Below are 23,341 nucleotides of genomic sequence, written 5' to 3' on the forward strand. Positions count from 1 at the left end.
GGAAATCCACACAGCATTGTTTCTGACTTTCTCTTGTCCAGGGTTAGCAGGTTCAAGAATCAAGGGGTGGAAATGGGAATGACATGACTCATTACTCCTTCTGATCCATTGGCAAAATTTTTTTTTTCCTAAACCTGGGGCCTTATACTTTGTTGGTCTGAAAATTTTTGTTCCAAAGAGAGAAATGCTTCCATCAGGACAATATTTGAATTAATTAAGGATAATATTTGGTTCTCTGCCTAGTATAAAATCTATTTTGTTGTTGATTTCTGACCAACTTTATTACCACAGCCATAGCTGAATTTCCTCCTGAACACTATTTTCAAGAAAAAAATGTAGTTAGAAATGCTTTAATGAGGAGTTTGGCTTCTCTCAGAAACAGAGGTTATGAGTCCTTAATTAATTGTTTGATTATACTAATTAAATTTTATTTGATCTTTTGTTCAATCAACTCATCCTGCCAAGATTGAGCAATTTAATCCAATTTGAAATGTATAAATTGTTCAGTGTAATATTTTATGTTTGAATGAAACACTGGGTAATTACAATCTACTTAAAAATCCTATCTCTGTAAAAAACAGCCATCTATTTTCTACTTAAGCCACATCTGTTTAATACAAAGAAACTAAAAATGTGTTGAAAGCATGCTAACTTTACAAAAATTATGTTTATTCAATGTTTATGTGATAAATCTAATCATTGTTTCTTCATTTATTTTTCCATTAACTTTTCAAAGACTTCATCTAAATGATCTTTGCAGTTTTTCTTGAAACCTAAAATTATTCCATAAAAAGCTTTATTTAAAAAAACATAAAATAAGAAAAATTTTCCACTTTGGATAATTAACTGTTTTAATTAATTAAAAAAACTATAATGATATCAAATAATGTATACAAGCTTCTAAAACAATTTGCTTTGAAGAATGTTTTACTTTCATGCATAAAAGTGGAATTCACTCTATTAACATAATAGAGCAAATACCCAATGGTGTGATTACTGGAGTGTAGGATAGTTCTATTTCCAGTTTTTAAAGAAAGCTCCATCCTCTTTTTCAGAGTGATTATATCAGTTTGTATTCCCACCAATAGTCCAAGAGTGTTTCTTTTTTTTCCCCACATCCTCACCAGCCCTTGTTGCTTGTGTTTTTGATTTATCCACTCTGACAGGTGTGTGGTGATATCTCATTGTAGCTTTGATTTGCATTTCCCTGAGGATGAGTTATGATAAATATCTTTTCATGTGTCTGTTGGCCATCTAAACATCTTCTTTGGAGAAATGTTTGTTCATGTTTCTGTCCATTTTTAATTGGATTATTTGTTTTTTGAGTGTTGAGTTTTATAAATTCTTCATATATTTTGGATACTAACCATGTATCAAATATCCCATTTGCTAATATCTTCTTCCATTCAGTAGGTTGCCTTTTAATTTTGTTGATTATTTCCTTTGCTGTACAGAAACTTTTTATTTTGATATAGTGCAAATAGTTTATTTTTGCTTTTACATCTTTGCCTCAGGATCCATCTAGAAAAATATTCCTGGAGCTGTCAGAGGATTTACTCCCTGTACTCTATGGTTTTAGGCCTCACATTTAGGTCTTAAATCCATTTTGAGTTTATTTTTATGAATGGTGAAAGAGAATGGTCCAGTTTTATTCTTTTGCATGTAGCTCTCCAGTTTTCCCAACACCACTTGTTGAAAAGACTGGTTTTTTTCCCATTGTGTCTTCCTCCTTTGTTGAAGATTAATTGACCATATAATTATGGATTTATTTCTGGGTTTTCTAGTCTATTTGATTGAGCTATTTTTAGGCCGGTACCATACTGTTTTAATTACTGGCTATTCTCTGAGTGGAGTGATATTTAATGTGAGATTTTTCTTTTGAGTTTCACTGGCGATAGTGATATTGAACACCTTGTGTCTAGGTTTGTGAGGTGACTTGCAATTTTTAAATTGAGTTGCTTATTTTTACTCTTTGTTTATGAAACTGCTATATATAGAATACATATGAGTCTCTTGTCCAATATATGTATTGCAAATGTCTTCTCTCAATCTATGACTTTCTTTTTCCTTTTCATGATGATTTTTTGTTTGGATTGGAAATTTAAATTATTCCTGAAAACTAACTTGAATTCTAGTAAATAAATATGGGTCTATCATGAATGACTGAAGGTATAACACAATTCTTTCTTTTAGAGGTTTATATTTAGTTCTATGATCCAAATTTAATTGATTTAGTTGGTATAAGAAAAGGCCAATTTAAAATTTTGTTTACTATACTAAAATCCAGTTGTTAGCCCACCATTTCTAGGGAAAAACTTTCTTTCTCCATTGAATTGTGTTGGTGCATAGAACAAATGATCTGTATATGGGTGTATTTATGGACTCCCTTTTTTCCACTGATCAATTTTTCTCTCATCAGTGTAGACACTAATACACTGTGATAAACAATATTTTTATTGTATATCTAGAAATCTGGTATCATAAGATTCAAATTTGTTCTTCTTTTTCAATATTTAATTGTCCATTTCCACATTATTTTTGAATCACATTGTCAATTATTTTTTGGTCGAGTAAGAGAGTTTACTTGGGTCCTGTCCAAAGCACAAATTAACTGGGTGGAATAGACATCTTAATGGTGTAAAGTCTTTTAATCCATAAATATCATTTTTCCTTTTTTGGTCTCTTAAGTTTTTTCTCAGTAATGTTTTGAAATTTTCAGTATAGAGAGCTTACAGATATTTTCTTGAATTTATGCCTTAATAGTTGAAGTTTTTTAATATTTATAAATGATGGTGTCTTGGGACACCTGGTGGCTCAGTTGGTCAAGCATCTGCCTTTAGCTCAGGTCATGATTCTGGAGTTCTAGGATCCAGTTGCATCAGGTTCCCCGCTCAGTGGGGAGTCTGCTTCTCCCTCTCTGTCTTCCCCTGCTTGTGCTCTCTCTCTCAAATAAATAAATAAATAAATAAATAAATAAAATCCTTAAAAAAAAGATGGTGTCTTTAAAAAAAATCATTTTCCATTTTTTGTTTCTAATATAAAGAAACTTTTTTGTGCATTAGTTCTAATAGCTTTTTTTGTGGAATACTTTAAAAAAATTTAATTACATAATTATGGTTTTTTTCTTACAATTTTCATGCCTTTTTTCTTTAGCCTTAATGAATTCAACATCATCTGAGCTGATCAATTTTTGGGGAGGAGGCAAGATGGCAGAAGAGTAGAGGTCCTCAATTCATCTGGTCCCACAAACTTATCTAGATAACTTTCAAAACATCCTGAACATCTACAAATTCAACCTGAGATGTAAAGAGAGACAGCTGGAACACTACAGAGAGAAAATTGATCACTTCTGACAAGGTAGGAAGGCAAAGAAAAAAAAGGTGGGAGAGGGGAGCTATGACAAGCCAGGCAAAAGTGGAGCTGTGACAAGCCGGCCCAAAAGCTGAGCAGTGGAAGCCATGGAAAGTCAGGGCATGAAATCTGAGCCCTGGACAAGTGGGAACTTTAAAAACCAATGCCTGAGCCTTCCCTGACTGAGAAGTGCTCAGCAGGGGAATAGGGCAGAGTCACAGGAGGGGCAACTAAGCCTCAATATTCCTGGAGACACAATAATAACAGGGGGGCCCAGGAGAAAGCTCACCACAAACCCTGGTGGGATCTTGGTAAAGGCCTGGAACACCACAACCCTTCAGGGCAATTGGGAGAAGCTGGCCAGTTTCGCAGGCCAGCACTGGAGCTCCCTTTATGCTAGAGCCTGGCAATGGATGGAGGAGGCCATCCTCCATTCCATTCAGATGAGGCAGACTCTGGGAGGGCATAGGACAGCAAGAACTCTTGCCGCTGAGTGCCCTTCAATTTGTGCAGATCAGTGCACCCATGCCTGCCCCAGGAGCATCTAGGCCAGTGTGGACTGGGAGACTGTGGTTTGGTACTCGTGGGGAGCTCTTGGCTCTGGAGCTGGAGATCTGGCTCCTGCCATTTTTAATTTTTTTTTCTTCTTTTCACTTTTCACCTAGGAGAGGTGGGGCCTCTAGAGAACAAAGGTCTCAGAGGATAAACAGCTCACACTGAGCCTGGCCACCTGGCCAAGGGCGGGATATCTCCGCCCAGGCACAGACACCTGAGAATCAGTGCAGCAGGCCCCTCCCTCAGAAGAACTGTAGGAAGAACAAAGGAAGAGCAAGTTTACTGAATAAGTGGCACTGGGAAACTCCAGGACTGAGGGAAAATAGTATATAGAACTAGAGGTTTTTTTTCCTTATTATTGGTTTATATTTCAAGTTAAAATTTCCAATATTTTTTCTCTTTTCTTGCCTTAACTACAATATTTTACCAACTCTTTGTTTTTAAGTGTTTTCCTTTTTTTAAAAATTCTTTCTTCTTCTTTTTAAAGATTTTATTTATTTATTCATGAGAGACACAGAGAGAGGCAGAGACACAGGCAGAGGGAGAAGCAGGCTCCACACATCAAGCAGGATTGATGTGAGACTCAATCCTGGGACCCCAGGATCATGCCCTGGACCAAAGGCATGCGCTAAACCACTGAGCCACCCAGGGATTCCCAGGTATTTAATTTTTAAAAGTATATGTGTATATACATATTGCTTACATAAAAATATCTATCTTTAGAGTTCAGAATATGTATTTGTCCTAGCTAGTAGTTTAGTTATATAAAGTAATTGATATTTTATTTGGTGAAAACTGCTATCCCAATTTACTCACACAAAGAAACTTATTAAATCAGACATTTCAAATACATTCAGTTTCCTGTATTTTAATTATAAGCTGTTACAAGGGGCACCTGGATGGCTCAGTTGGTTGAGCCTCTGACCCTTGGTTTCAGCTCAGGTTATGATCTCAGGGTCCTGGGATTGAACCCTGTGTGTGGCTCTGGGTTCAAGGAGAAGTCTGCTCCTTTCCATCTGCCCCTCCCTCTACTTGCTCTCTCTCAAATAAATAAATAAATAAATCTTTAACAAAAATAAAGCTGTTAAAAGAAATTATGATCAATTTAATATTTCAACAAAATTAGCATCGAGACAATAAACTTTAATTTACATTTCTGAGTCCACTGGTAAATATTGAATAAATAATTTTCAGAGCATTAATTGTAGCACATTGCTCACTGATTTGTTTTCACTTTTCAAGTAATATATTTTCTAGATTATATCTCTGAATTCAGTCCTTGTATATTAGTAATTATATCTTATGACATAACAAATACAATTGATAGATTTTTAAACTTTAGAGAGCAATTTATGTTGTGTACTAGTTCTAATAGCCTTTTGCCTTTTGCTGCATGTGTAAAATCTTTAAGGTTTTTATTTATACAATTACATTTTTCTCCTTCCTTGATGTCTTTATAAATTTTTCATTATGATACCATTTTAAAGGTTAGTTCTTTTAAAATCAAAAACTCTCATTTCCAAAGTATTATAAACTTAATCTCTAATGTGCTTTAAGATACTTCACTGCACTATTTTTGAACAGAATATAAATCACTATGCTTTACTCCTGAATTTACTAAAACTTATTTTAGTAAGTTGCCACACACATAGTTTTACATGTTCTTTAAGACTATATCTGGGGGGGTGGGGATGCCTGGGTGGCTCAGCAGTTGAGCATCTGCCTTTGGCTTAGGGTGTGATCTTAGAGTCCTGGGATCAAGTCCCATGTCGAGTTCCCTGCATGGAGCCTGTTTCTCCTCCCTCTGCCTGTGTTTCTGCCACTCTCTTCCTCTCTTTCTCTCTCTCTCTCTCTCCTTGTGTGTGTATGTCTCTCATAAATAAATAAATAAAATCTAAAAAAAAAAAAAAGACTATACCCGGGGAATTCCCTTTACTAGGAACAATAACAACAATACAACAAAGCATCCCATCAAGTTTGAAACTGTCCTCCCTCAGTAATCTCTGGAAGCAGCCTTTGAGATGAATGCCCTGTGACTTTGGGTTGCACCAATGTTTCTCAAAGGAGAAATGAACTCCTTTGTCAGAAGCACACTGTGTTGTATATAGAATACAACTTTGTGTGTTTAGCAGTGTAGGTTGAATTGTGTTCCTGCAAAATTCAAATGCTTAAATCCTAACTCCCAGGACCTAACAGTGTGACTGTAAACAAAGATAGGGTCTTTAGAGAAGAAATAAAATTAAAACAAGGTCATTTGGATGGATCCTAGCCCAATAAAACTGGTATCCCTATAAGAGGAGGAAATTAGGCCACAGACACATAAATGGAAGATGATGTGAAGACCCAGGGAGAAGAGGCCATCTACAAGTCAGGGAGAGATGCCACTGAAGAAACCATTCATTCCTACTGACTCCTGACCTCTGACTTCTAGCCTCAAGAATTATAAGAAAATATATTTCTGATATTTAAGCCACCAACTTTACAGTTATAGTTTCATATGTGTTCATATGTCCTATGTAATGTGTTGCCTAGAGTAGAAGGATGGAAAGGGCTAAGATTTCTGAGGGTAGGTCTGCAGAAGACAGAGGAGGAAGAAACCCAGGAAGTGAATGGAAAACTATTAATAGTCTGACCATCCCATCCAAAGCAAAGTTTTTAGATATGAGAAGCCTACTGGATGGAACCACTTTTATTCTTTCCTCAGTGTTTACATTTTTCTGCGTGATTTTAACCTTGGAAATACTTCTGAAGAACTTAAACATCACAAACGCCTTGAATACCTTTGTACTCTTAGTTATAGATTGTCCCAGTTCTTGAATCACAAATACAAGTGGAACAATTAAGTAGAATAATAAATTAATCAATTTGATTACTAAAATAAAATATAATTATTCATATGCGACACTATTTTTTTTCCTTAAGGGAGAACTTGTGATTTTCCAGAAATAAAACATGGACGCATATATGATGAAGACAAATATAAACAAAACTTCCCAGTTGCTAAGGGCAAACATTTTTACTACTCCTGTGATCACAGCTTTGCATCTCCTTCACAATCACTTTGGACTCAAATTATCAGCACCTGGTCCTTTTTTGGATGAACTATTCAGTGTGTTCATTGGGGGAGATGGGGATGAAGGGGATATGGGGCAAATGCGTGTGTGGGGTGGATCACATCTAAATCATCATAGACCTGGGGGCTGGAGGAGCCAGCAAAGGCAAGATTCCTCTTTTTTTTTTTTAAGATTTTATTTATTTATACATGAGATACAGAGAGAGAGAGAGGCAGAGACACAGGCAGAGGGAGAAGCAGGCTCCATGCAGGGAGCCCGATGTGGGACTCGATCCCAGGACTCCAGGATCACGCCCTGGACTGAAGGTGGAGCTAAACCGCTGAGACACCTGGGCTGCCCATCATTCCTCTCTTGTAAGAAACTGTGGAAATTAAATCAGAAAAAAAAAAAAGTATAAACTTTTGTGGAATATCTAGATCTTTTCATTTTAAATACTAATGGTCAATCATATTAACTGCTACTATTTAATTTAAACACATGAATGTAGATTTTCTTAAGAGAGTTTATTTGTGGGGCACCTGGGTGGCTCAGTTGGTTAACCCTCAGCCTTCAGCTTAGGTCATGATCTTGGGGTCCTGGGATCAAGCCCCCACATTGGACTCTAGCTCAAGGGGAGTCTGTTTCTCCCTCTCCCTCTGCCTACTGCTCCCCCTGCTTGTGCTCTCTCTCTCTGTCAAATAAAAAAATAAAAAAAGTCTTTTAAAAAAGAGAGTTTATTTGTATGTATAATATCTGATTCAAAATGTGCTGTTTCTTTGAATATTCAAGAAGGGTTTTTAAGCTAATTTCCTCAATTTTGTGTTTTTTATTGATGCAATCTTTGTTTTAAAAAATTATATCTGTCTTACCCTCTAGGTGAGTACAGAGAAAAAGTAGAGAAGTGAAGAAGACAGTGTCATGAAAGGTAAAAGTAAAAAAGACAAAGGAGATAAAAGTCATCTCATCCTTCAAAAAGCAATTTAGACAATCAAATGAGAAATAAAAACTAACTTTACTGATATCTAGAGGAATTTTATAAATTAAAAGTTTTATATACACACGTGGTGATTAATGGTGTTTACATATTTTTTCTTTTTAACTTGTGTGAACTAATTTTTAAGAAATGAATTTTTGTGCTTGATTTCTCTTTTGAAGCTTGCAAAATGTAAGACTCTTTCATTGCAAGATTTAATTAGTTTTGGGTTTTTAGGGCAGTGCTTTTTCCATTGGGTGGAGAATGGTCATTCGGCATCTTCAGGACAGATAAACCAGGAAGGTGATACTATACAAATTGTCATATGGGCTACAGCCTGCTACATAATCAGAGCGCTATCACACGTGCAGAGTGGCTGGTTCACCCCTCCTAAATGCAATCAGATGGGTAAGTAAAATACTGTTGTTGGGATCCTGTATTCTTTTTTATTTTATAAAGACATAGCAGCATGAAAGATATGCAGTATTGCTGTTGTGATTATCCCCCTTTTAGGTTTAGGGCTCTGATTGTGTCTGAGTAGATATGAAGTCTCTGGATAATCACTAGAAAATAATTTTGTTTGCTTACAGGAATTAAATGTAGGAAATATTAGAAAAACACTAGTCAAGAACACAACGAACATCTTTGAAAGATATTTGCATGTTTTAGTAACACAAATTTAATGTTTATAATGAAATCATATGAAATTAGTTGACACAACATGAGGATAAATTAAATTTTACATAGTATAATAGTTTAAATACCACATTTGCAAGATATTATTGCTAGGAAACATAGCTACATGACATTTACCTTTTTTGGCAAATGCTAAATTTCTATCATTTAAAGACTAGAACAAACACATTGCTAATTTCCACATTGTTAGAACTTTGTACTTCTAAAATTTAGGTTTCCAGGGTATAATTTAGAACTTGGAAAACTCCTTCATAAAAAAACCATGTTGAAAATAGGAATATACTGGAACTGAAGTTGAGTTGGAGTTTCTCATACTTTTAATGGAAACAAAGCAGTTGCTGGATATGAGTAAGGGTCTTGGGAATAATAAGATTCCTAAAGCACAGTCACAGCCTCTAAGTGTCTATTCTAGCTCTCTGTATTTCCCCACTCATTATTAATTCATCTAATCAATATTTATTGTGAACTTCTATATGCGAAGCAGTACCATAGCTGTTGGAGATCAATGGTCTACAAGAGTCAGTATCTCTTTATTCATAGACTATAGTGTCAAGTTGGAAAACTGACAGTAAAAATAACAATAATTTTAAAAAGAAGAAAATAGAAAACTAAAGATTATTAATCATGCACATTATAAAAGGTAATATTGATAAAAATGGCCAGAGGAAGGACATATTTCACATGACATAGTTTTCGAATCTTTGCCAACTATAAGGATGGCATCTGGAGAGGGGTTAGATAAATCACCTGAAGTCATCAAAAGGTTTGGACATACTGAAGCAAAATGAGGAGGCCAAGGTAGCAAACCCATGATGGGGCAGAGTGCTAAATTAATTAATTTAGAAGTTATAGGCCATAATGCATATTTTGGATTTTTAGTCTATGTGCAGTTAGAAACCTCTGGGAGATTGTAAGCAGGAAAATGGCACAAAATGAGTTTAAAACAAGATCATTATGATCACTATTTTGAAAATGAATCTGGAGTGACCAAGAAAAGAAGAGAGGAGAGCCAGTAGGAAGAATCAATTTCCAGTTATGGGATGAGTCAGTTCTGGGAATCTAACATATAGCTTGGTGACTCTAGTTAACAACACTCTCCTGTATACATATTGGAAGTTGCTGAAGAGCAGATCATAAATATTCTCCACCACATGTGCACATACATACACACACATGGGTAATTATGTAAGGTAATGTATATGTTAACTAACATTTTGTGGTTATTATTTCACAATATACACAAGAATCCACTCATCATATTGGATGCCTTAAACTTATGCAATATTATTTGTCAGTTACATCTCAATAAAGCTAGGGAAAAAATAAAGCAAATCTCTTGTAGACAGTATATATATGAGTCCCATTTTTAAAATTCTTTCTCCAAAATTCTGCTTTTTAATTGGAGAATTTAATTCACTTAAAGTGAGTACTGATAATAAATGTCTTACTCCTGCCATTTAAATTATTTTCTGAACGTTTCATATCTTTTTTGTCCTCAGTTTTCCATTAATGCCCTTTTAAAAAATGTTTGCTGGATTTTTTTTTTGTAGTGAACCAGTCTGATTCTTTTCTCATTTGCATTTCTGTTTTTTAGTGATTTATTTTAGTAGTTTCTTTGGGGATTACAAATTGCATCTTATAAATCACATCTTGAATTTACAATTACCTAGGTTGAATTAGTTACCAGCTAAGCTTCAGTAGTATCTAAAAATCTGCTCCCATACATCTTCATTCCTTCCCCTTCATATGTTACTGTCACACAATATGTCTTTGTCTATTGTGTTCCCCTTAACATAGATTTATAATTATTATTTCATGCATTTGCCTTGTAAATCATATAAGAAAAATAATTTAAAAACATAAACACAATAAAAATGGCTTTTATATTTCTCTTTATTACCAATAATTACCTAATGGTACATGTAAGGACCTTTACTATTGTCCTCTATGTTTTCATTTAGCTTCAAGTTACTGTCTAATGTCCTTAAAATTCAGCCTTCAGCATTTATTATAGGTCATGTTTAGTTGTAACAATTTCTCTCAGCTTTTGTTTATTGGGGAATGTCTTAATTTCTCCTTCAATCTTGAAGGACATTACTACTGGATATAAAATTGTTGTTTGATAGCTTTTTCCCCTCCTCTTATGACTGCCTCCTAGCTTCCATGGTTTCTAAGGAGAAATTGACTAATGATGTTAATTAGGACCACTCATAGGCAATGCACTCCTTCTCTTTCGCTGCTTTCAAGATTACCTCTTTATCTTTGGATTTGATACTTTGATTCTAATGTGAGTCTGAGTTTATTCTCCTTGAAGTTTGTTGAGACTCTTGGATGTGTGGATAATATCTTTTATCAAATTTGGGAAGGTCTCACCTATTAATTTGAATAGTAGTTAATTTTTCTTCATTTAGTTCTCATTTTTCTTCATTCTTTTTTCTTACTGTTTTTTTCACCTACCTTCAAATCCACTAATTCTCTCTTTGTTATATTTTCTTTTCTTCTTGAATTTGAGGTTAGTAGTTCTTTCGTTCTACCACTTTTAAAAATATTGTGCCACTTGTCCTGGCTTATCTATTTTTGGATAAGTAATCTCCCATTTGAATCATTGTTTGCCTATTGGTTCTGCATTATATTTCTCTAACTATGTTTAGGATCTTTTTTCTTTCTCTTTAATCTTCAGCAATTTGATGATAATGATGTGTCTTGATATGGATTTATCTTGTATGGAGTTTGCACAGTTTTCTGAATATGTATATTTATATGTTACATGCATTTGGGGGAAATTCCTGACCACATTTCTTTAAGTATTTTTTCTTTAGCTCTATACCTTTCCCCCTTTATAGAATGCCAATCACATTCTTTTCCCACAAGTCCCTGCAGTCTGTTAATTTTGTGTGTTTTCATTCTATTTTTAGATTAGGTCATTTCCATTCATCTATCTTCAATATCAGTGATTCATTCTTTCATCATCTCCAATTTATTACTGAGCTCTTCCCAATGAGGGTTTTTTAAAATGTTATCTTTTTTATCTATATTTTTCAATTTATAATTCTTTTTAGGCTCTTTAAATTCCACGTCAAGGAGAATTTCACAATCTGAGTGATCTCAGAGTTAGCATCTGTTCATTTTCTTTTGTCTTTTGAGAAAAGAACCGTGATCCGATGAATAATTCCCAATTGTATCCTGGACCGCTGGGGTATAATGTAATGAGAATCGGAGTTTTATGTAAACCTTCTATTTTATCAAGTCTCCACTGACACAACTCTTGCAGGTAAAGGAGCCAATGAATTATTAGTGCTGGGCAGGAGTAGAAGGTCTATCCCTTGTCTTTGCTGACACCTCCCTAGATGGGATTGACACCACCTTATTACCAAGCAAGGTGCATTTCCAACTATGCACTTGGCTTCCACTGATACCATGGGAGGAGAGGTACTTATTGCTGCAACTGTGGATATAAGTATAGCATAAGCAGACAGCCTTTGCTGACATCATGGGAAGGGCAAGGAGCACCTGCATTTGGTAAGGCAGGTTGGAAATCTAAGTTACCCCTTTTAGCTTTTGCTGATTTTTTTTAAAAAAAGATTTTTATTTCTTTATTCATGAGAAACACAGAGAGAGAGATTCATAGAGACATAGGCAGGAGAAGAAGTTTCTCTGCAAGGAAGCCAATGTGGAACTAAATCCCAGATCCCGGAATCAAGCCCTGAGCTGAAGGCAGACACTCAACTGCTGAGCCACTCAGGTGTCCCTGGCCTTTGCTGATGGATAGGTATTCGGAAGTGTTTCTATCATGCTTTTTTTTTTAAGGATATGTTAGGTATTATTTTTAAAAAAGTGTTTGTAGGCTGTTTTTCTTGTATTTTGCTTAGAAAGAGAGCAGATTCTATTGGGGGCTTTTTTTTGGTGTAAATTTCATGATTCTAGGTTGAAAGTTTCTTTCATCATAGGTCTGGGATGTGCAAGAAGCATAGAGAAGCTCAAGCAATTCACAGCTCTGTTGCTCTGTTTCTATATCCCCAGAAAATTTGACTTCTCTGCATTGTCTGAGTTTCTTTATGTTTGTTTTATATAATATGTCAGACTTTTGTGTTATACTTAGCAGAGGAAATATGAATAAATGCTTCTATTCCATCTTTCTGAAATAGGAAGTTAATATACTCTTTTTACCTTCCATCAATCTGTTTCTTTAATTTTTGCAAGGAGTTTATTTTTAAAAACAATGAAAAAATTAAATTATTAGTGTCCCAAGAGACATTGTAGTAGGTTGTATAAGAGTACAGGAACTTTATATGATGGCTAACTATGCAATGCCCATCATCGGTCACTGTGAAAATCATTTTTATACTGGAATGTGGGAAAGCAGAAATATATATTTCTAGTGCATGAATGGAAGGGCCACAAAATATTGCAATTCTTACTTTATGTGATTAGAATTTCACCAATGAATTATTTCTTTCTTCAGAATCATACAAGTCTTGATATTACATCCTGTGCTGCTTCTCAGATATATATGATATTTTGTATGAAATCCTAATAATTTCATATAACAATATATTAAAAGAAGCAAGTTAAAATTTCTATGAATGGTTGTATCATATATCAATCATATAATATCTATCTATTATCTATCTATCTATCATCATCATCGTCTATCACCTATCTAATGGTTCTATCAAATATGGTTCTATCATAATACTTTATTTTATTTTTTTTAAATATTTTTTTTAATTTAATTTAATTTATTTATGATAGGCACACAGTGAGAGAGAGAGAGAGGCAGAGACACAGGCAGAGGGAGAAGCAGGCTCCATGAACCAGGAGCCTGACGTGGGATTCGATCCCGAGTCTCCAGGATCGCGCCCTGGGCCAAAGGCAGGCGCCAAACCGCTGCGCCACCCAGGGATCCCTCTATCATAATACTTTAAAAAGGTGGCAGAGCTTGGGGCACCTGGGTGGCTCACTTGGTTAAGCATCTGCCTTTGGCTCAGATCATCATCCTGGGGTCCTGGGATCAAGCCCTTTAGCAGTGTTCCTGCTCAGTGGGGAGTCTGCTTCTCCCTCTCCCTCTCTCTACATCCTGCTCATGCTCTCTCTATATCAAATAAATAAATAATATCTTTTTTTAAAAAGGTGGTACACTTTGATTACTTAGACAAGATCAGTTGTCAGGAATGGGTAGTATATAGAAATGAAACAGAGAGGAGAAAGCTAGCTTTATTTTAGTTGTGCAAAACCAAATTGTAAAACTGAAAAATTTCACTTATCATATATGGATTTTATCTTACGTCCACTGAGGATGTCTATTTGTAATCCTGACTGAAATGTGTTATTCAATTGGTATGAGGATCCTTCCTATTATGATGTTGTTTTTTCCACACCACCAAGCAATTATCTGACACCAGCAGAGTGTCCTACAGTTGAACTCAGTCCTAACACTATCTAGAAGATCTCACAGATAAAATACTCAGTCCTAAACAAGACCGCCCCACCCCTTTCAGAAGCCAATTGCAAGTTCAGTGTGTCACCTGTGCCTCAAAAATATAGTGGGTTTTCTGGTGGTGGATCTTGAAGATAGGCCACAGAGATTCTACTTTCCTTTTTCCCTCATGCCATTCTGTTTCAGCTTCCTTCATCTTTTGATATAATTCATCCAGTGTTGACTCCGTCAACCATCAACCATCTGGGGAAGCTTTCCAGCTTCTTTTGACTTTAGGCATTTTTCCCACAAGATAATTTGCAAAAATTGTCTGTTTCCCAAGACTTTAACAGAAAGACCTCTGTTCTCTTCAGTTACAGACTTCAGTTCTCTTCCAGCTCTACCATTTATGCTGTGACTTTGGGGAGGTCACATTCCCCTTCTGGTCCTCAGTCTTCTCTGAACCACTGTCACCATCAGCTGCCATTTCTCTCTTATGGAATATTTTAAAAATACAAATAAAATCATGGTGATTAAAATTAATTTTTTCAGACTGAACTAAGTAATGTAGTATATTTGTTTCATGAGATATTTGGCCAGATTAAAAGAACAGTTGGAATCATGGACAATTCCCTATCTTAAGACACTCAGGGAAGCCTAGGTGGCGCAGTTGGTTAAGCAGCTGCCTAATCATCAGGTCATGATAGCAGGGCCTTGGATCCAGCCCTGTGTAGGTCTCTTTGCTCAGCAGGGAACCTGCTTCTTCCTATCCCTCTGCCTGCTGCTCCTTCTGCTTGTGCGTGCTCTCTCTGTTAAATAAATAAAATCTTTTTTTAAAAAAGCATTAAGACATTAAGTTATTTCCTGAGGAATAAATGTATTAAAGCTACCGTAAGTGCACCTGACAGCCCTATGAAATTCCATATTGAGACATGAAATAGGCAGCTGGGGTGTGATCATAGAATGTGATATAAATTTGGGCTTCTTTAGCATGTGGATTATATTTTAAGGTAATTTACTAGCTGAGTTTATTCCAGGGATTAGTGTATACAGAAAAAAAAAAAAAAGTCTGAGAATTTGGTCATAGAACCTTCTAGTATTTACAGTTCAGGAAATAAAGGGAGCCAACAAAGGTGATATTATATTAGCCACTTGTAGTATTTCATATCAACTTTTGCCTGGCATATATATATTTTCCAATCGTTTACTTTGAGCTCACCTATGTTTTCACGTTTGAAGCGAGTTTCTTTTAGACGCCATACAGTTGGATCTTGTTTATATGTCATCCTGCCATTTTCAACTTTTATTTATTTTTAATTTATTTTATATTTTTAAAAAATTTTATTTATTTATTCATGAGAGACACACAGAGAAATACCCACCATTTGCTTCAACGTGGATGGAACTGGAGGGTATTATGCTGAGTGAAGTAAGTCAATCGGAGGACAAACATTATATGGTCTCATTCAGTCAGGGAATATAAAAAATAGTGAAAGGGAATAAAGGCGAAAGGAGAGAAAATGAGTGGGAAATATCAGTGAGGGTGACTGAACATGAGAGACTCCTAACTCTGGGAAATGAACAAGGGGTAGTGGAAAGGGAGGTGGGTAGGTGGATGGGGTGACTGGGTGACAGGCACTGATGGGGGCACTTGATGGGATGAGCACTGGGTGTTATGCTATATGTTGGCAAATCGAACTCCAATAAATAATATACAAAAAAAAAAAAAAAGACACACACACACACACACACACACACACACACACACACACAGGCATAGGCAGAGAGAGAAGCAGGCTCCCTGCAGGGAGCCCGATGTGGGACTTGATCACCAGCCGGGGGGGTCACTGCGGGAGCTGAAGGCAGATGCTCAACCGCTGAGCCACCCAGATGTCCCCATTTTCAATTTTTTAACTGAAGTATATAAACCATTTACACTTAAAGTAATTATTGATAGATTAGGGGCTGTGTCAGTCATTTTATTATTTGTTTTGTGTGTGTTTCTTCTGTTTCTCATTCCTGTTTTCTTGCCTTCCCGGTGGATTTTTGGAACATTTTAAAATCATTTTATTTGATATATCTATATTGTTTTTGAGTGTATCTCTTTGTATAGTTTAGTTAATGTTGCTGTATGTATGAAGATGCACATATATAGCTTATCACTCCCCTATAGGGGGGAGTGACATTTTACCACATCAAGTGAACTGTGGGAACTTTGATTCTGTTTAGGTCCACTGAGTCTCCCCACATTTTTAATATAAAGTTCTCAAGTATTTCCTCTACATACATTAGCATGTGATGTAGTTTTGCTCCAATATCAAATCATTTCAAATTATGTAATTTTGTACAAACATCAAACATAATTTAACCTACTAAACAGGAAAAAGAGAGTCTGTTATATTACCCCTATTTTTATTTCATTTTTTTTTTGTCCTTCCCAAAGTATTAATTCTTCTGTTACCTTTTCCTTTCTATTTAGAGAATTCCTTGAGAAATTCCTTAAGGACAGGTCTGCTGGAGCAAATTCTCTGTTTTTGTTTGTCTCAGAAAGTCTTCAGTTCTCCCTTAAATCCAACAGGGTAGTGTCATTGCATATAGAATTCAGGGTTGACAGTTCTTTCTGACTCCATGGTTACAAATGAGCATGCAACAGATATTTGAGTTCTTTCTCTTCCATTGGTTTGCATAATTTCTATCTAGTCTGATATTTTTTCCTTTTCTTAATAGTTTTCAGCAGTTTGATTATGATGCATGACTTTCTTTGGGTTTAACCTGTTTGGAGATTTCCCAGCTTTTTTAGTATATGCATTTATGTTTTATGACCAGTTTGGGAAATTTTTGGCCATTATTTTTTGAAATATTTTTTTCATCTCTAATCCTTTCCTCTTTCTTTTCTTGAGTGTCTCCTTTTTGTTATCTTCCCACAGGTCCCTGAAGCTCTGTCCATTTTTTTGTTTGCTTGTTTTCAGTCGAGTCTGAAAGTGAGTGATTTATATTGCTCTATATTCAAGTTTATGTATCCTTCTGGCATCTGCAATCTATTACTAAGCCTATCCAGTGGGTTAAAAAAAATCTGTTATATTTTTCGGTTCTATAATTCCCATTGAATTAAAAAAAAAACATTGTCAAATAATTCCAATATCTATGCCATCTTAGTGTGGCCTTCTGTTGATTTTCTCTCTCCTTTGAGATTTTCCTGGTTCCTGCTAGGATGAATGATTTTTGATTATATGCTGATGTTTTGAGTACTATGTTTTAAAATTCTGCATTTTATTGAAATATTTTATTTGTTAGGCTTTTATTACTACCATGCAGGGTACAAGCCCAGGCTTCCCAGTTGGCCTCTACTGATTCACAGGAAGGGGGAACAGGGTCTTGTTCCCTATGAGTGTGGGTAGAGCCGAGGTTCCTCACCTGGCCTCTGTTGATCAACGTGGAAAAAGGTGTGGTTTTAGGTTTCTTTTGTGGGGTCTTTCTGGAGTAATTCAGGTATTGTAAGAAATGTCTCTGTCTTGCTAGGCCTGGGAAATCTCTTTTCATATTGGTGTTTACAATACATTCAGGATTTTTAGTTATATTTAGCAGAAGGAATAAGCAGAAATGTTTCTACCTCATCTTGTCCAAGACAGAAAGCTATCTATTCCCTTTCACATTATACAAATTTGTAATTCTTTGAATTTTATTAAGGGGGAGGATATTTATTTTGTAATAAAAATGCAAATCAAGGGGATCCCTGGGTGGCGCAGCGGTTTAGCGCCTGCCTTTGGCCCAGGGCGCGATCCTGGAGACCCGGGATCGAATCCCACGTTGGGCTCCCGGTGTATGGAGCCTGCTTCTCCCTCTGCCTATGTCTCTGCCTCTCTCTCTCTCTCTCTCTCTCTCTCTCTCTCTCTCTCTCTCCTCTCTCACACTGTGTGCCTATCATAAATAAATAAAATTAAATTAAAAAATGCAAATCAATAAAAAATGACTAGAGATCCAATAGATACTACAATATGTTATGTAAAAAAAAAAAAAAAAAACAAGGAGGGGATCCCTGGGTGGAGCAGCAGTTTGGCGCCTGCCTTTGGCCCAGGGCGCGATCCTGGAGACCCGGGATCAAATCCCACATCGGGTTCCCGGTGCATGGAGCCTGCTTCTCCCTCTGCCTATGTCTCTGCCTCTCTCTCTCTGTATGACTATCATAAATAAAAAACAAAAAACAAAAAGACAAGGAAATTTCTAAGCTTTTGTTTTTGAGGTCTGCATTTTAATTTAATTTAATTTTGTTTAGTTTTTATTGAAGTTCAACATGCCAACATATAGTATAACACCTAGTGCTCATCCCATCAAGTGCCCTCCTCAGTGCCTGTCACCAAGTTACCCCAACCCCCCTCCCATGTCCCCTTTCAGAACCCTTTGTTCATTTCCCGGAATTAGGAGTCTCTCATGGTTTGTCTCCCTCTCTAATTTTTCCCACTCAGTTCCCCTCCTTTCCCTTATAATCCCTTTCACTATTCCTTATATTCTCTGTATGAGTAAAACTATATGATGATTGTCCTTCTCCAATTGACTTACTTTACTCAGAATGATACACTCCAGTTCCATCCACATTGAAGCAAATGGTGGATATTCGTCCTTTCTATGGCTGAGTAATATTCCATTGTATACCACTTCTTCTTTATCTCTTCATCTGTTGAAGGACATCATGGCTCCTATCACAGTTTGGCTATCGTGGACATTGCTGCTATAAACATTGGGGTGCAGGTGTCCCGGCATTTCACTGGATCTGTATCGTTTGGGTAAATACCCGGCAGTGCAATTGTGCTGGGTTGTAGGGTAGCTCTATTTTTAACTCTTTAAGGAACCTCCACACTCTGGAGGTTTTCAGAGTGGCTGTACAAGTTCACATTCCCACCAACAGTGCAAGAGGGTTCCCTCCATATCCTCTCCAACATTTGTTGTTTTCTGTCTTGTTAATTTTCCCCATTCTCACTTGTGTGAGGTCTATCTCAATTGTGGTTTTGATTTGTATTTCCCTGATGGCAAGTGATGCGGAGCATTTTCTCATGTGCTTGTTGGCCATGTCTATGTCTTCTTTGTTGAAATTTCTGTTCATGTCTTTTGCCCATTTCATGATTGGATTGTTTGTTTCTTTGCTGTTGGGTTTAATAAGTTCTTTATAGATCTTGGAAACTAGCCCTTTATCTGATATGTCATTTGCAAATACCTTCTCCCATTCTGTAGGTTGTCCTTTAGTTTTGTTGACTGTTTCTTTTGCTGTGCAGAGCCTTTTATCCTGATTAAGCCCCAGTAGTTCATTTTTGCTTTTGTTTTCCTTGCCTTCATAGATGCATCTTGCAAGAATTTCCTGTGGCCAAGTTCAAAATGGGTGCTGCCTGTGTTCTCCTCTAGGATTTTGATGGAATCTTGTCTCACATTTAGATCTTTCATCCATTTTGAGTTTATCATTGTGTATGGTGTAAGAGAGTGGTCTAGTTTCATTCTTCTGCACGTGGCTGTCCAATTTTCCCAGCACCATTTATTGAAGAGACTGTCCTTTTCCCAGTGGATAGTCTTTCCTGCTTTGTCAAATATTAGTCGGCCATAGAGTTGAGGGCCCATTTCTGGGTTCTCTATTCTGTTCCATTGGTCTATGTGCCTGTTTTTGTGCCAGTACCATATTGTCTTGATGATCACAGCTTTGTAATACAGCTTGAAATCACAGCTGTAATACAGCACTGTGATGCCCCCGGCATCGGTTTTCTTTTTCAAAACTCCCCTGGCTATTTGGGGTCTTTTATGATTCCATACAAATTTTAAGATTATTTGTTCAAACTCTGTGAAGAAAGTGCATGGTATTTTGATAGTGATTACACTGAACATGTAAATTGCCCTGGGTAGCATACACATTGTCACAATATTAATTCTTCCAACCCATGAACATGGAATGTTTTTCTGTATCTTTCTGTCTTCCTCAATTTCTTACAGAAGTGTTCTGTAGTTTTTAAGGTATAGATCCTTTACCTCTTTGGTTAGGTTTATTCCTAGGTATCTTATGCTGTTGGGTACAATTGTGAATGGGATTGACTCCTTAATTTCTCTTTCTTCAGTCTCATTGTTAGTGTATAGAAATGTCACTGATTTCTGGGCATTGATTTTATATCCTGCCACATTGTTGAATGCTGTATGAGCTCTAGCAGTCTTGGAGTGGAGTCTTTTGGGTTTTCTATGTACAGTATCATGTCATCTGCAAAGAGGGAGAGTTTGGCTTCTTCTTTGCCAATTTGAATGCCTTTTATTTCTTTTTGTTGTCTGATTGCTAAGGCTAGAACTTCTAGTAGTATGTTGAATAACAGTGGTAAGAATGGACATCCTTGTCATGTTCCTGATCTTTGGGGAAAGTCTCTCAGTTTTTCCCCGTTGAGAATGATATTCACTGTGGGCTTTTCATATATATCTTTTAAGATACTGAGGAATGTTCCCTCTATCCCTACAATTTGAAGAGTTTTGATCAGGAGTGGATGCTGTATTTTGTCCAATGCTTTCTCTCCATCTGTTGAGAGGATCATATGGTTCTTGTTTTTTGTCTTGTTGATGTGATCTATCACATTGATTGTTTTACATGTGTTGAACCACTCTGGCATCCTGGGGATAAATCCCACTTGGTCATGGGGAATAATCTTCTTAATGTACTGTTAGATCCTATTGGCTAGTATCTTGTTGAGAATTTTTGCATCCGAATTCATCAGGGATATTGGTCTATAATTCTTTTTGGTGCTAAGCTTTCAATCTGTTCAGCATTTATTCTCTAAGAAAAGCACTTTTTAATATCAAAATAATGTAAAGCAGATGTATTTGTTAATGCCTTATGTATGCTTTCACGTGGGGTGAAAGGAAGGGCTTAAAAATGTAACTCTCATTTTAGTGATTAAAGTTTCTTCAGAGAATCCTTTATGTCAGCAGAAATCACAAGTCTTGATACTAAATACTCTGCTATATTTTTATTGCTTTATTTTAAACTGTGTTTTTCTTTGATCTTTTCATGAATCAAATAATGTTTTTTTAGACCCTAACAGAAAATGTGGGCCCCCTCTGCTGATTGCCAATGGAGACATTACCTCATTCCCATTATCAGTATATGCTCCAGGATCATCAGTCGAGTGCCAATGCCAGGCCTTGTATGTACTTTGGGGAAACAGAAATATAATATGCAGTAATGGACAGTGGTCAGAACCACTGAAATGCTTAGGTAAATATTTTAATATTCTCATAGATCTTGGGAAGATCAGTATAATTAATATGATGTTTTGCTATTTATAGAATTTTCATGGATTAACAAACAACTGTTCTGTTGAATGCTTGACTTCCAAATATTAATATATGAGGAAATAAAGTTGGAAAAATCCTTGTTTAAGCTATAACAGCAACAAAAGATCCTTTAATAGAAGCTCTTCATATGATAGCTGATTATAATATTTAACAATTACACATTAAACACAGTACCTTATTTTTACATCCTTAATTGTTTAAAATGATTTAAATCTACATGATGGATTTTCAGTGAGTTGGTTTGGGAAAGGTTTTGAGAATGAGGTGCTAGCCCAGTATAGAATATTCTACTTTAAAGTCTGAAATTCTGTGGAAAATATTTGTATGCTATTTAATGTTTTATGTTCATTTTTGTACTTTCAGAGGGATGTGTGATATCAGAAGAAATCATGGAAAAACATAACATACATTTACGATGGATCCATGAGAAAAAATTTTATTCTAAAATCGGGGATACTATTGAATTTATATGTAAACATGGATATTGTAGAAAGACACCATTGCATACATTTCGAGTAACTTCTCAGGAAGGGAAACTGACGTATCCCATTAGTATATGATGCAATGGTTAAAATGCAGTCCTAAAATTAAAATATGTACATTCATTCCAAAGTTTTCATTATGAATCCAATTCTTCTCAGTTATTTTTTCAACTTTTTAATTCATTTTATTCATAAGTCAGAATTTATGTTAAATATTATTTGGATGATATAATCTGAGAGACAAATGAATCACTCCGGAAAAGCACCACATTAAAACTTGGTGAACCAAAATGCTATGTGTACTATTTATAAAATATCTGTGGCAGGAAATTAGTTGTGATCACTTCAGTCCCTGCTTCTATTTATCCTTCTCCTAACTTTCTCAAAGGTTTCTCCATAACACCTGAGGCTTCCTGAGGCTCTTCATTTCAGAGGAGATGGGGAAAAAATGCTTGCCTCCATCTTCAAAATCATATCACTTCACAAACTCATAGAGACCTGTGTCATACCTATGTTGGTTATAAGATGTAAGAAGTTATCATTTACTTTTGCTTATCTATCTATCTATCTATCTATCTATCTATCTATCTATCATCTATCTATCATCTATCTATAAAAAAATGATAACGTGCATGATCTCCTATGTCTCTCTAGCAAACTTAATAATTCAAACAAATCATAAAGAGGAATTCAAATGCAATTAGGTGTATAGCCATTATGACATTAAAAATTATTTCAGAAGTCCAATATCAAGTATAGATACACACACACATTATGCTTTGAACACTGAATGCTTATAGTAAAAAGGCTTATTGTATTGTAAAAGTACAATAATTTTATAGTGACTATAACTGAATTCAGAGATAATAGAGAGGAGAGTGGCTGTTTAATTCCTTTATTCTTACCTGTGTCCTCTAATTTTTCTATATTTAGTATATATTACCTTTGAACCATCAGATATGTCATTTAAAAATTAAGATATTGAGAACTATGAAGACTTCTTTGGTGCTTATATTCAGATCTAAAAACAGTTTCATGATTTTGCTGGTATAGAGGGCTTTGGAAACATTCAACCACAAGAGTCTGAAATATGATTTTTATGTTCATACATTTCAAACAACATAATTAGAATCAGTTGGCTATAAACACTTTATTTTTTCAAGATTTTATTTATTTATTCATGAGACACAGAGAGAGGTAGAGACAGGCAGAGGGAGAAGCAGGCTCCATGCGAGGAGCCCGATGCGGAACTTGATCCGGGGACCCCAGGATCATGCCCTGAGCTGAAGGCAGATGTTCAACTACTGAGCCACCTAGGCATCCCGGCTATAAACCCTTTAAATTTCTAGAAGAACACAACAACTTTAAGATGAAAATAAAGGTATACATAATTAAGATAAAAATATTTTAAGGTGATATCTTGTAAGTTTGCATTGTATCAAATCAAGTGGCATTCTTAGAATGAGAAACGTGGCTATCACCAATGGAGTCGATTTATCTAAGT

General features: G+C 35.8%; 1 protein-coding gene across 1 annotated transcript; it reads left to right on the top strand.

The window, feature by feature from the left end:
- The first annotated feature begins 6,447 nt into the window (after window positions 1-6,447).
- LOC112921719 (complement factor H-related protein 2-like) lies at window positions 6,448-21,915 on the top strand. Its single transcript, XM_072733738.1, has 5 exons — window positions 6,448-6,472; window positions 6,829-6,984; window positions 8,170-8,340; window positions 21,093-21,275; window positions 21,719-21,915. Exons 1-5 carry the CDS (start codon window positions 6,448-6,450, stop codon window positions 21,913-21,915), a joined length of 732 nt encoding a protein of 243 aa, XP_072589839.1.
- The last annotated feature ends 1,426 nt before the right edge of the window (window positions 21,916-23,341 follow it).

This window comes from Vulpes vulpes, chromosome 13 (genome assembly GCF_048418805.1).
Source record: "Vulpes vulpes isolate BD-2025 chromosome 13, VulVul3, whole genome shotgun sequence".
NCBI classification, from domain to species: domain Eukaryota; kingdom Metazoa; phylum Chordata; class Mammalia; order Carnivora; family Canidae; genus Vulpes; species Vulpes vulpes.